We start from the raw sequence: 14,684 nt of genomic DNA on the forward strand, positions 1-14,684 counted from the left end.
TAGATACTTTACATGGACCAAAAAGGTCAGCTCTGGGTAAGACTGCCACTGGGTACAACTGAGTCCAGGAGTTACTTACAGGTGGGTGGTGGGAGGGCAAGTCTAATTCTTCCATCTAAGCCATGATAAAGTTCTTTACTTCTCTTCTGAGCTCATCCTCCACTCAAAGACCAATGAGAAACCTACTTCTTGAAAAACAACAAAGCCTGGAACCCATCCAGGCTCAGAGAGTGTCCAGTTATCCTAACACAGCCAATGAAAGTCCCTAGAGTGTGTTGTCATGGGCTCCTCTGGCGGGCGTGGTGGTGTTAGTTGGAGTGTGCAAGACCCCACACCATCTATGACCAAATGCTCCTCCTTTTAACACTTTCAGACTATGCAGAATTTTTGTTTCTGGGACTGTTTCTCTTGGAGATGTCCCTGAAAATGTACGGCATGGGGCCTCGCCTTTATTTCCACTCTTCATTCAACTGCTTTGATTTTGGGGTAAGTCCTCAGAAGCCTGCCTGTCTTTCTGCTTTGTGTTGCCATGCTGTGGTTTTAGATAAGCAACTTGCTCCACTGCTCAGCATGACCCATTGAAGTCAGAATTTGCAAAAGGAGAATGGATAAGAGGAGCTAGAGAGAGTTTAGAAGTGAACAGATCCTGGCCGTGCCAGGGTTTGTTTGGGTTTTTAAAGCTCTTTGGTTTTTCGTGTTTGTGTTGATGTGTAACACATAATACTAAGCATATAGCTCAATGAAATTTTACAAAGCTACCCATAGCCAGAATCTTGAACCACTTATTATCTTGGGGAAGTCTGGGAGAGAAGGACAAAGGACATAATTCTAGAGGTAGTTCTGCGAGAAAGCAAAGGTTATATATTTGGGTTTTTTTTCTATTTTTGTTAAAATTAGCATAATTATCCAGATAGACCCTCATGTAAACACACACACACGTGCTTTTATTCGCAAGTCCCCCATAGAACATTTTAATCAGCTGTTTGATTTCTACCTAACTTCTAGGTGTGCGTCCCACCAGCAATCTCTAAATCGTTCACACTGTGTTTTGCTCCTGCAGGGATCAGGGGAGTCCTGTATGCCCTCCTGGGTGAGGGGAGTTGGCACTCTCCCTTTTTACGCAGAGTTCCACAGGTCTGCACACCCTGTGAGCAGAAGAATGAGGTCACAGAACTTTGGGTTCCTGAACCCCTCCTCTTTCTGCCAAACCTACTTCTTTTTCTGCCAAAGCTTAGTTAGGTGCTAAGGATTTCAAGCTCTTCTCAATCTACATTTTCACTTGGAACATATGGTTCTGAGTACAGGCAATTCGCAGGCATAACAGTTAGCGAGAGACCATTTTAACCTTGGTTTTCTCGTGTACGTACTTTTCAGCATTGCTGTAAGGATTAATTTATTATTTTTCTCGGCACAATGACTAATATAGTAGACAATCAATATGGAACTAAAACCCATAAATTGAAGTGTTACTTTGTAATTGCTTCTTTCTATAACAATCCAACCCTATGTCAATAATCATTGTCACATTGGGGTATGTGGGTCCTCAGTGACTAAAAGATAGCTAACATAATGGGACCAGAACATTCTTGTTAACACTAAACTCTAGAATGATGAGAGAACATGGACCCTCTGAGATTTCTAAATCAGCACATAATCTGTACTAATTCAAACTGGTTCCCAAGATGGACACGTTGGGCCATACTGGTAATCCCAGCTACTCGGGAGACAGAGAATCTCAAATTGGAGGCCAACCTGGGCAACTTAGGGCATTGAGAGGTGAGTGGCAGAGTCATATTTTTCTCTGGTACTTTCAAAAATTAGTAGCCCGATTGGAGGTAGGCCAGGTGGGGAGCAGAGTCTTAAATTCTCCATAGCCCAGAGGGAGCTGTTGATTGTGTGCTCAATACCAGAATGCTTCTCTTCGGCTCTCACTGCTGGGTTTGCCTCTTAGGTCACAGTGGGCAGCATCTTTGAAGTGGTCTGGGCTATCTTCAGACCTGGTACATCTTTCGGAATCAGTGTCTTGCGAGCGCTCCGGCTTCTGAGAATATTTAAAATAACCAAGTAAGTAATGAGAATTTGAACTCAAGCACCCTTGCGAGTAGGGCCTTTTTCTGCCTTATTAAGTTTCTTTCCAGCCTTCTGTTTTTTTTCCAGACCACAGATTTCCCTTCCCCGTTCCCCCTACTCCATTTTCCAGTTCCTCCTCCTCCTCCTCCAAAGATAGACTAGACAGATATCTGTGGTGCCAGCTCTGGTGCCGCATTCCCCCAGGGGGCGACACGCTGCTGCCATCTTCTCTTCCTGGAACTCTCCAAGTACAGCCTATTTTATAGACCCTCAGTCAGATGCTGACCTGGACTTGGGGATGACTCGATATCCAGTGTCCACAGCTGTGACTCTGTCTGGGTTTTCTAGGTACTGGGCTTCCCTCCGCAATCTGGTGGTCTCCTTGATGAGCTCCATGAAGTCTATCATCAGCTTGCTCTTCCTCCTCTTCCTCTTCATCGTCGTCTTTGCGCTGCTAGGAATGCAACTGTTTGGAGGCAGGTGAGTGCCAAGTGCCTTTCATCTGAAGTCCAGGGTCATTGATTCCATCAACCTGCTACCGTCTCATTTGCTCTGGTTCATGGACTGAAAACAGCACAGTGCACATATGGGACAAATGTCTCTGCTTTTAGCCCTTCACACTGTAGGGGTGCTTGTTCTGGGGACCTATGCTTTTGGAGCTGCCCCTGAAGTGTACAACAGGGAGTCTTGTAATTGACAATCAGCCCAAACCCTGTCTTATTAACCACACCTTTCAAAGTGCATAGTTCATCAGTACAAGTCACTGCTACCATCTTCATAAGGCACATGGGATGGGGTAAAGTGTAGGGGAAAGGGGAGATGTGGAGAAAGGAGAAAAGTGGTGAAGCTGTGATCTTGGGAGAATGTGGTACACGAGATTCCCATTGCATTTTCCTCTCCAAATCTCCTTTTCAGGTTTAACTTTAATGATGGTACTCCTTCTGCAAATTTTGATACTTTTCCTGCAGCCATCATGACTGTGTTCCAGGTATGAGGTTGATAATCTAGAAATGCTATGTCACTTTGGCTCCACGTGAGGGACGACAATGTCTTCAAGGGTTGGGAGACTCCCGTTTTTCCTCTCCAGGCCCCTCCCAGGGAAGAGGGTACTCTTCTTTTTGAACAATACCACAATCCCTTGGATTTCTGTGGCTCGGTTTTTAACCCATAACAAAACAATTCTATTATGCTCACCTCAGTGTCCTTTCCCTATATCCAAGTTTGCATGACACAGAGTTGGACACATTCAGTCAAATCACATTTGTGGTTGCCTGAAATCTGGAGCATCTTCTAATCCACGTGATCATTTAAAGAGGTTTTTTTTTTTTTTTCCATGTTCCCTTCCAAAAAAAAAAAAAAACATGCTATCAACACTGATAACGTGTTAGATTCTTTCAGATAAAGAGAAACACTACTTAAAAATCTGGGGCTAAACTGGAGCCCATGAGGCTCTCTTCAATAATGCTGCTGTCTCTGGAACTAAGTGTTGTCAGCTCTAGAAACAATCAGGTATTGATCAGTCCACCTGATCTGTGTGAGTCCCACGGGGCCTGCCTGAGCTGGGAATCGCTCTGTAGTCTGAGGAATAGAACCATTCGTTTTGATTTCCTTCCATTTTCAATGTACAAAATTCTCTTGTAAAACAAAAGAATGATTAGGATTATTCATAGGATTGACCTCACCCCCCAGTAGGCAGACCAAGCAAGGAGGTAGATGGAAAAGATCCAGTCTTAGGATTTGCCCTTTGCACTGGCCCAAAGTCCTGATGGGCTTGTCCTTTGCTCTGTGTAGATCCTGACAGGGGAGGACTGGAATGAGGTGATGTACAATGGGATCCGCTCCCAGGGTGGGGTCAGCTCAGGCATGTGGTCAGCCATCTACTTCATTGTGCTCACCTTGTTTGGAAACTGTATCCTTTTGAGATGTTCTTCTCTATACTGACACCTTCCTGGACCAGCACCTGAGGAGGGTGTGGTGCTAGACATGGTAGAGCTTGGGTGGGCAAGGAGAAAGGTCACAAACATTGCTTGGTGTACTAGAGGAAATACGGATTCTGGTCTTTGAGAACTCGTGTGCTAGTTCTGTAAAGAATACAAACCCGAGACAGAATTATCTAAATACACAGTCTACTCAAATAGTCACAAACATGTCCATCATGTTGAATGGTTGGAGAGACTCTGAATGAACACAATACAAAAGGACAAAGATCATTGTAGGCTGAAATAATGGATGGATTTAATACTAATGAATTAATTAAATGATAATATAAAAAGTCTGCCACATAGTAAAATTTTAAAAATATTAGTATTATGATTAATATTACTCATGCTAATTAATGCTAATACTGAGCATTAATAACATTATAAACTAACATAACTATTATTTTTGTATGACTCCCTGGACAGCTTTCTTTTTATACATTTCTTTAGTTTATAATCTTCCTCTGAACTCTAAGTTTTCAGGGATGTGCTTGCTATTCAGCATAGCTAATATTTATTGAATTTATGCTGTCTGTATGTGAGGCCTTACACTCTGTGCCATACGGGCACATTTCATCTAATCCTCACTTTATAAGGAGAAGAGAAATGACCTGATGGGGTCAAGCAACAGCTAAATTGTGAAGTAAGATTAGAAACAAAATCCTCTAGCTCCAAAGCTTATATCTGGTTAAAAGATCTAGACCAGGAAGATTTAAGTTTGAATCCCAGCAATCCTGCTTGCAGGTGTGTGGCCTTGGAAAAGTCATTTAGAGTTTTTGTTTTTCACATCTCAAGGGAAAATAACAATATCGCTTCTGTTCATAGTGAATATGGAATAAGATAATTATTTGACTGTACCTTAAAAACTGCAAACTACCATGTGATGATTAGATAACCTGGGGGAATGGAACTTGCCTTGAACTGGGATTAGTATTGCCAAAAGGGAGAGCCATGGCTGTAGTTTTGCATTTTCTATAGTCTTGTGAAAAAGAAATACTTTAGAAGTTTTCAGGGCAAAAAACTTAGAGATCAGAGAAGACTGTAAACATGAGAAATTCTTAAAAAGAAAGCTACAAAATGAGTCACAAAGATGGAAGGCCAGGTTGTCACAGTGGCACCTTAATTTTTCCTGTTATTCTGAGGATGGCCAGAGTTGGCCTTTTATGCTAGAATCAATTTTATGTTCTGCAACACTTGGGTCTTGAAGACAGAAAATTGGGGATTCAGGGGCTAGAGCGTGGAATAGAAGTGGATTTCATAACGAATCGTGTCTGTGCTGTGACATTTTGTTAAATGAATCATGGAAGCCTCCTAGGACCTGAACAAGAAGAATGAGAGAAGCAAGTTTTAGGGTACCATTATTGAGAGTTGCTCGGTGACAGGGATGTGGGATCTCATTTCCTTTCATCTGTAGGGACAGAATAATGCCCATTGGTCCAGGCAGGGTTCAGTTCAAGCCTCCCAGGAAGGAGAAATGAGCTCCTGCCTTCAGCTGTCTGCTCGTCTTGTTCTGTGATTCTCTTGCCATTTATTGCTGTGAGTTGGACACCGTCATCTGGAGGCTTCCTCACCCCACAGGGCCTCCTAGGTGGTTTGCTTCAGACATTCTTGGTCCTTTGTGAACAGAAGATATACAGAAGGAGGAAAGACATGTCCTCTTTCTCCTGCCAACAGCATGGCGCAGCATTTCTCCCCACCACCACCCCACAGACCCTAGCATCATCTCCTGCCAGTGTCCAGGAGGGATAGACGGAGAGGTGGCCTCACAGACTTGCCAAGGCTTTTACTTTTCTCACTTATCCTTAACCCATAACCCCAGACACACTACTGAACGTATTCTTGGCCATTGCTGTGGATAATCTGGCCAACGCTCAGGAGCTGACCAAGGTAAGCCTCTTAATCGGATGGTTTTCTAGTACCATTGGGGGGTCCCCTGGCCCTAGGAACTCTCAGGAAGTCTGCATTGCATGACTGAACCTACAAGGGAGACCTCTTCTGGAAGCTTCTGGACAGTTGGAAAGTGACATATTCATACAGGAAGCATGGTTCCCTTTCACTGAGTTTGCTAAGTCCAGACCAGCCTGGGGGTCTCATGGGCTATAGGAAACAACTCCTTCTGTGAGTCCTCAAAGGGGTCCTTTCCAAGATTATAACATGAACAGTCAGGGGAAATTCTAGAGCTCTGGATTTTAAACTGCACCTCTCCTACAGTGACCTGTGAGTGTGATCTCCATCATGCAACCTAACCTTTAAGGTTTTAGGTTTGGGTGTGAGAGGAGTGGGGTAAGGCAGTTCTTGCTGCTGGGGGGTATTCCAATGGCCATGGTTACTCTGAGACAGTGTCAATGAAGCAAGACACTACATTTCTCAAGAGCTTTTCTTTCTTTCCTCCTCCTTTTCTCTCCAAATTGCAGTGGGGAGGTCTAAGGAGATAAGTGAAAACTCTTCTCCCCACACAATGCAAATTTGTTTGGGGAAGAGGCACAGAGCATGCTGGTAACTTTGTTCAGCTTTCCCCTTGTATTCTCTGAAGTGTTGCTTGCTCTCCTTCCATTGCTTGAGGGTCTTATCTGCCTGGTGTGGTAGGAAGGATACCACCAATAGTATCTGAAGGCTGGGTTTGAACCCTACACCTGGCACTAACTGGCTGTTCTAGCTTTGGCTAGACTCCTGATTTCTAGAGCATCCTTTTCCTCCTATGTAAAGATGGGAATGGTACATCTCCCCTGTGGGCCTCACAGCATTACCCCAAGGATCAGGTGAAAGAATGTGTGTGGAAACCATAGGATGCTAGAGAGATGTGTGTGTTCTTGATGCTTCTAGTCACTCTACCTGAAATAATTTTCCTTGATGTCATCATTTATGAGCAGGAATACAGGTGAGGAAATGAAATCTCTGCCTAAGAACCCAGGGTGGAGCCAATTAGCTATGCAGGGAAGTTGCCGTGATGGGGTGCCAGGCCTCAATGCTTGTTTTAGGGGGGCTCTGTGGGAAATAACTCTGCTCTGTCATATCTAAATACTGCAGGACGTCTGAGAAGTGTCACCTCTTGCCACTGACCTCTGTAGCCTGGGCCAGCTCTGCTCAGGGCTCAGGGAGGAGTAGATGTTTATAGGTCTCCTGAGCAGCTATGGGGGGCTGGGTGTAGGGGGAAAAGGAGCATTTCTGGCCCTGTGGGGCCTGTGAGCCTCCTGGCTCCTAAGGGGCCTGGTCTCTGGTCACCAGGTCTCTAATGCTGCTTCACCTGAGGCTGCCTTGTTCACCCTCTTCCTTGGCTTGACCACTTCTCCTGTTCTTCAGAATGCCCTCTGGGGACACCTAGAGGAAGCTACTCTCCTTTATGAGGATCCAAAGCAAAGCCATCTCTGCTTTATGTCTAGGATGAACAGGAAGAAGAGGAGGCCTTCAACCAGAAGCATGCACTGCAGAAGGCCAAGGAAGTGAGCCCGATGTCCGCGCCTAACATGCCTTCCATCGAGTGAGTCCACCGCCCCCTCTCCTGACCCTGGGCATCTACTGTACCAAAGCCAGTCCATCAACTCATAAAATGATGGATTGTAGGAACGTGCCTCCCCCATGCCAGGAATATTCCTGAGAACGCAGCAGAACACAGGACGGAAGTTTCTGTTCTCATGGAGAATGATAATAAACCTGCACATTTCAGACAGCAGTAAGTGTGGCAAAGTGAGCAGAACAGGTTGTAAGGCAAGAGTTTTGGGGAGATTCCTTAGAGGGACTCTATGGGAGGCAGTGTGTAAGCAGAGACCTAAACCTAGAGAAGGCAGTTGGGTGACATTTTAAAGAATGTATTTCCCAGCAAGGACCAGCATGGCTGAGGTGTAGTGAAGGAGGTGGCAATGCCAGGGAGGTGGGCAGGAGCCAGCTCAAAGCTACCTAACCCCCAGGTGAAGGAATTTAGCTTTTATTCTAATTGTAGCCACTGGAGGGCTTGCTGTGGGAGGATGAGGAAATAGGATTGACACTTCAGAAGGTCACTCTGCTCTGTGGAGAATGGATTGTGGGGCCAAGAGTGGAGGCAGAGAAACAGGGTTGGTTCTTAAAGTAAGTGATGGCGACTTAGAGGCGGGTAGTGGTGATGGAGTCAGAAGTAATCCCATTCGGTCTGTGTTTTGGAGTGAGAACCAATGGGACGAGCTGGTAGATTAGATGCAGTAGGGGTGAGGGTGACGAGATGAAGAAACAAAAGTGGCTCCCAGGTTTTAAGGTTTTGAAGCTTAAACAGCTGGGTAGAAGGTGGTGGTATTTACTGATCCCCTGGAGATGGTGGAAATCTAAAGTTCATTTTGGCCACATTAAATTTGAGACACTTCTAAGGAATCTAAGTGTTTGGATAGGCTATTGGTTACACGAGTCTAGAGCTTAGAAGAGAAGTCAGGATTAAAATAAAGATTTGGAGGAAGTCATTTGCATTTAGATGGTATTTAAGCCATCAGTGTGGGTGAGATGACCCAGGGAGAGTGGGAATAGGGAAGAGAGGAGCTGAGGACAGTGGCTGAGCATGCGCCTGCCTGCGCTTCAGGTCTGCCAGAAAATTCAACAAATGAGGCTGAGGGGGTGCAGCCAGGAGTCAGGAGAACGGGGAAGCTGTGTCCTGGAACCTATAGGAGAAACCCTGCGGGAAGGAGGAGTAGGAGCCGCGCTACCTGCTATTAAAGGACCGCTTAGGATGGGGACAGAAAAGGGACCCTTGGATTCAACAAGAACTGTTAGTGACCTTATGAGTAGCCAGGTGGGAACAGAATCCAGGTGGACTAGATTGGGGAGAGAAGGGGAGGTGACAAAGTGGAGGATTCAGCCTGGATCTAGGGCTACAGGTAGAACTAGGGCCTTTAGCCTGGGCCCTGCAGGGGCCTGGCCTCTCCCTTGTGAGAGGGAGAGGTCTGGGAGGAGGGGCTCAGAGCCTATCATTGTTTTGGACCTGCATGAGGCCTGTGTGAGTGGCCCAGAGGGCATCCATGGGGAGGGTGTGAGCCCCGTGGGAGGTAGAACTCTATCCTGACACCAGACCTTGTCACTCCTTACTTGAAGCTGGTAAGGGAGGAGTTCTTGATGACCCAATGTTTGTGGGAGGTTCTCCTGACTGGCCTTCACCTCCCCTTGTAGGGATATTCCCAAGTTCTGTGTGGGGAAGGGAGTCCCACATAACCATCATCTTGTTTGCATTGTTCAAAATTGCAAAGGCCTGGCTCCTGGCCCCTCTTATGTGAGTGGGAGAAAAAAAAATCATCAAAGATGGATGAGGCAATGCCAAATAATTGCTTCCTCTTCAGAGTATTCTGAGTCTTGAGTGATTTCTACCTACCTTCCCCGAACTCATGAATTTGGGCTAAAACACATGCACAGGTATAAAAATGGGGATGGAGAGGACTGGCTGCTGCTCATGAGTGGGTGGCTCTATTTACTGACATGAGGATGCCTGGGGGAGAAGTGGGTTTGGAGAAATGTGATTTGGGACAGTGGTTGGCCCAGAGTAGAAACTCACTATTTATGGAAAGAATGAATGAAACATGGGTAGGCACCGGGCTCTGAGAATGGAGCCATGTGCCTCAGGGCACAGTGAGATAGAAGGTGCTACAAATTTCCAAGGTGAGCCAAGACCTGGGCTCTAGTTCCCACACATGTGCTGCGAGCGTGTGCTGTTGGCCATGGTAACCACAGAGGGTGTGTCCTACTGCGGTATGCAGGCCAGACCCCTGCTTTCTGGTCTGTGCAAATGACTGGAAAGGAAAAATGGGAAGGGTATCGTGGCAAATAAAGGTGTCGGAGTAATGGTCCTAGTTCTGTCACTTCGACTTCAGAAATTCTATTTCCCTATCTTTGAAACGGGAAGGGTGCCCTTTGCTCTTCCTATTCCACAAGGCTATGGTCGGATGCCCACAAGGTCACATTTGCGTGATTTGAAGATGCGGATAATTCTTTGTATGGTTTTTCAGCATGAATGTGAATTTGGATCTTTGTCTATGTGAGTAGAAAGACGAAGGAGAGTGTGAAGTGTGTGTCTGATGTGACAATCAGAATTTGGCTTCTCTTTGGCCTGGCCTGTGTGTGTGTGTTTGTATGTCCATTTCTTTTTTTTCTTTCTTTTTTTTTTTTTTGGTGTGTGTGTGTGAGACAGAATCCTTCCATATACTCACACCTTTACATTCTTCTGGAGGGCTGGCATTTGAATATTTGAAAATTTGCAAATAGATGGGATGTTGTGCTTTTCCTGGCGGGCTGTGCCTGCTGCCTGTCTGGAGTGCATGTTCTATTTCTCTCTGCTGCCCGTGCTTCTCCGCACCCCATCCAACCTGTGCCTAGTGGCAATGCGGGCTGCAGATGCTGAGGGATGTGTTCAATGGAGGTGCTTACAGGCATCTCCACAATCTCCACCACAGTGTTGGCATCAGTGGGTGCTTGTGTGCATACATGCACTGGGCCTCCTCTAGATACCCAGAGGGAGACTCACACCAGCTGCCTCTCTTCTCCCTCAGGCCTGCCCTTGGATCAGGCTCCTCTCTGGACATGAGTGATGTGGCAGGCGGCAGTGTTAGATCGCATAGCATGTTCTGCCTTGGGCGTGATTCTCTCAGGGAAGGAGCAGCATTTTCCCACCTCCCAGGTCTGGCAGGGCCCACTGGGCTGGGCCAAGTTCAGCAGTCCAGGGGCTGGAGCAGACTTGCTCTAAGGATATCCTAGATGTGTTGTCTTCCTCCTGAGCATGGACCCTGTGCTGACAGTCTCATTTCACCACACAGCCTGTCCACAGATGCCATCTCTGTCACCCTGACCTTCCATTAACCTGTATTTATAAGGACAGTGTGTGTGGGGAAGAGAGATTTTTCTGAATAAAACTAAGAAGATAGATACTGGCTTTACCCATTGAGCAGACTGAACCTCTGGCCAGGGCATCATGCTATGCAGATGCAGAGGCACTACTTACATCTTGGAGGATGTGGGTGGTAGCACATGGTAGCCCTGCCTTTGGCCATAGGCTGCTCTGAAGCCTCATGGGTATGCATGGCGGAGCATTTATTCCCTGCATGTTTTGTGAGATGGAGTCAGGATCTGCCATAGGAGTGGCAGGTAGGGGAGTCACCTATGTGAATGTGCTTTGTTATCTGAATGATCAGGGAGAAGGGAGGACTGCTCATCAAAGTTGCCCAAATAATTCTCTGAAGGATGGGCAGGTGGAGGTGTGAGTGCCACTGGGCATGACATTTGAGCATCTGTATGGACTGGTATGACCTCTTTGTCCCTGCATGTGTGCCTCAAACATGAGATCCATGTATTTGCTAATAGCAAGGACTCAAAAGTTGCCACTCGGTTGGAGTGGTGAAGATGGGGAGTCCACAGCACCTGTGGCGAAACTGCAGACGGCCGAGGACTCTGACCTCCCTCCAGAAATCTGCTGGTGGCTTGGGGCTTGAGCTTCCTAGAGGTTGGGGTGAACTGAACCTGTTCATTTTTCTTTCCCAGAAGAGACAGAAGGAGAAGACACCACATGTCGATGTGGGAGCCACGCAGCAGCCACCTGTATGTGTGTACCGGTTTGCGTGTTTGTGAGTGGTTCTGTGTGGGTGTGGGGACAATGTGTTTTTGTCCTTGCTGTGGACAAAGTGGCAGTGGGTGTGCATGTCAGCGTGTGCCTCGGTGTGTGTGTGTTTCATGCCCATGACCTGTGGACGTGCCCTTCTGCACCTTTCAACGTGTGCTTCTGTCAGCGTGTGTCAAGTACGCGGCCCTGTGCGTTGTTGCTCTTGTGTGTGGCCTGTGAGTGGGCATGTGTTGGTAATTAGCACTGGGTGTTCCCCCCATAGCAGTTGTGTACATCTGTGTGGGCCTCGGCGAGGATGTGTGTGGGTACATGAGTCCCCTTGACAGTGGTGGGCGTGTGCTCGTGACATGTGAGGAGTGTGTCTGTCCTTCTGCCCTGGGAGCCCTCTCCTGTGCGCTCTTCTGCATGCCTCACATCTGCATTCCCACTGCCACGTGGTTGCTCCTCTAGGCCTGTGAGCTGCAGAGCTCAGGACTCAGGAGTGATTTTTGAGCAGGAGCTGGTGGTAGTCTCTGTGCAGACCGTCTCCTGTGGGTTTTATCAGCTCTTATGGAAGAGACCCACAGGCCTCTCACTTTGGGGGAACGATGTCAAGATTTTTGCTACATAGTTCTACTTGCCACTGTTCTTAACCTCTGTTGGTGTGTGAGCATGGTACGTCTTCACCCTCGCTATTCCAGGCTGCAGTCTAAGGGAAAAGCAAGGGAGATGAAGGGGAGGAAATCTCTGACCTAGAATCCAGGGCCATTGGTGGGTACGGAGTGGGCTCCAGCTGATGTCCTGAATCCAAGGAGAACCAGGGAGCGAGGGCCTTTGTACAACCGCCCTCGTAGACTCTGGGGACGTGGGAGTCGGTACTAGAGCTGATCCCTCCCCTACCCCTTGGCTACTGCAGAACAGGGATTGGAGGGAAGAGCACCATGGACTGGACTGGGAGGCATGGGTCCATTGACCTACCTATTCATGGCCACTCTGCTCCTTGCATCTCTCTGTGCTTCCTGTCTCAGGTCTGAGGCGCTCCCATTTGCTCCCCCACCTTGTGCCCATTTGCTCATGGCCCCCGTGGCCGCCCTCCTTGGCCTGTGGCTGTTGGGTTCTGATGGCGCTCCCCGTTTCCCCTTTGCCAGGAGGGAGCGGAGGCGCAGGCACCATATGTCCGTGTGGGAGCAGCGTACCAGCCAGCTGAGGAGACACATGCAGATGTCCAGCCAGGAGGCCCTCAACAAGGAGGAGGCCCCACCAATGAACCCCCTCAACCCCCTCAACCCACTGAGCCCCCTCAACCCGCTCAATGCTCACCCCAGCCTCTACCGGAGGCCCAGGCCTATCGAGGGCCTGGCCCTGGGCCTGGGCCTGGAGAAGTGCGAGGAGGAGCGCATCAGCCGTGGGGGATCCCTCAAGGGGGACGGAAGGGACCTGACCAGTGTCCTGGACAACCAGAGAAGCCCTTTGTCCCTAGGCAAGCGGGAACCACCATGGCTGGCCAGGCCTTGTCATGGGAATTGTGACCCCACCCAGCAGGAGACTGGGGGAGGGGAGACTGTGGTGACCTTCGAGGACCGAGCCAGGCACAGACAGAGCCAGCGTCGTAGCCGGCACCGCCGGGTCAGAACAGAAGGCAAAGAATCGACCTCGACCTCCCGAAGCAGGTCTGCCAGCCAGGAGAGGAATCTGGACGAAGGGGTGCCTGCCGAGGGGGAGCAGGACCGTGAGCCCCGGGGAAGCCACGGGGGCAAGGAACCGACTATCCACGAAGAGGACAGGGGCCAGGACTTGAGGAGGTAAATGAGTCCCCAGAGTGCCTAGAGGCAAGTAGCACAGGACAGGGGAAGGAGTTCTTCAACGGGAGGCTCTCTCAGCCTGTTTCCCCTTTAATAAGATGGTAGATGAGGCTGAAATGCCCTTTAGAAGGTGAGTGAATATCCCAGGCAATGGGCTCCACCCCCCTGAAGACCATGTCCAGTCTTCTCGGGCATCTCTGCTGGGGGTGGGCACAGGTGGAGGGACGGGAACAAGGCAGTGGATGTGGCCTGCGGGGCTTGCCCCTCCACTTGGCCAAGTAGGGCTGGAAGGCATGCTGCTGTGTGCACTCAGCAGGCCCCTCCAGCTCTGGCCACCTCTCCCTCCCTCTCCAGAACCAACAGTCTGATGGTGTCCAGGGGCTCTGGCCTAGCAGGAGCCCTCGATGAGGCAGAAACACCCCTAGTCCTGCCCCAACCTGAGCTGGAGGTGGGGAAGGATGCCACGCTGACTGAGCAGGAGCCAGAAGGCAGCAGTGAGCAAGCCCTGCTGGGCGACGTGCAGCTGGACGTGGGCCGGGGCATCAGCCAGAGCGAGCCTGACCTCTCCTGCATCACGGCCAACACTGACAAGGCCACCACTGAGAGCACCAGCGTCACGGTCGCCATCCCCGAAGTGGGCCCCTTGGTGGATTCCACAGTGGTTCACAGTGAGCACAGTCCCTGGCCCCTTTCCACCCACTGCCCACCCCACCCAGGGCCAGGCACAGCTGGCTCTGGGGTCCTTGCAGCAAAGCTTTATAGAAAGTCCCCACCAAAAGTTCTTCGGGTAGAACATGGTGGTGGCTTTCTTTTGCAAAATGAAAAGGATTTTTTCTCAATTTTATTTTTGCCCATAAAATTTCCTTAAGCTTTGGTCCTGTGACTATCCTAGATTCCTCAGAGGGATCCTATGTGACTGGGTACCCAGTTCCATGTCCAGCTATTTGATTTAACTTTTGAATATTCTGTGACCTCTACGGTGCTCTGTCACCAGGGCAAATGAGGAGGGAACCCCTGCTAGGGTGCACTGTGGCAAGAGGGCTCTTTCTGGCCCTGGTTCTGCTCACTAAAAGTGGCCTCCCAAAACCTCTGCATCCCTCCAGACCTCAGTCTGGCATCTGTAAAGTGAGCCTTGAACTAGAGAATCTGAGGTCTTTCCCTGCTAACATTTTATGATTCCATTACTCTTTATCAATCTTTTTATCCTAGGAGCTTTTAGTCACACTTTCTCTCTGAAGTTCCTTCAGGCAACAGATGTTCATCTGTGAAACTTTAAAGGGAAACACAGCAAAAAAA

The 14,684-nt window shown here is 48.6% G+C and overlaps 1 protein-coding gene across 11 annotated transcripts in view; it reads left to right on the forward strand.

Annotated features, from left to right (window-relative positions):
* Cacna1e (calcium voltage-gated channel subunit alpha1 E) overlaps nt 1-14,684 on the forward strand; it is a 444,235-nt gene that overhangs the window by 355,686 nt on the left and 73,865 nt on the right. For 8 of the 11 annotated variants that reach the window (XM_078022436.1, XM_078022437.1, XM_078022439.1 and 5 more), the window contains 10 exons: nt 374-486; nt 1,952-2,064; nt 2,419-2,550; nt 2,986-3,058; nt 3,862-3,979; nt 5,869-5,936; nt 7,430-7,527; nt 11,529-11,585; nt 12,735-13,388; nt 13,743-14,056. In XM_078022436.1, coding sequence (XP_077878562.1) covers nt 374-486; nt 1,952-2,064; nt 2,419-2,550; nt 2,986-3,058; nt 3,862-3,979; nt 5,869-5,936; nt 7,430-7,527; nt 11,529-11,585; nt 12,735-13,388; nt 13,743-14,056 — 1,740 coding nt within the window. The remainder of the gene's footprint in view (nt 1-373; nt 487-1,951; nt 2,065-2,418; nt 2,551-2,985; nt 3,059-3,861; nt 3,980-5,868; nt 5,937-7,429; nt 7,528-11,528; nt 11,586-12,734; nt 13,389-13,742; nt 14,057-14,684) is intronic. The other 3 variants (XM_078022444.1, XM_078022440.1, XM_078022443.1) reach the window with 1 other exon arrangement.

This window comes from Ictidomys tridecemlineatus, chromosome 10 (assembly GCF_052094955.1).
Source record: "Ictidomys tridecemlineatus isolate mIctTri1 chromosome 10, mIctTri1.hap1, whole genome shotgun sequence".
NCBI classification, from domain to species: domain Eukaryota; kingdom Metazoa; phylum Chordata; class Mammalia; order Rodentia; family Sciuridae; genus Ictidomys; species Ictidomys tridecemlineatus.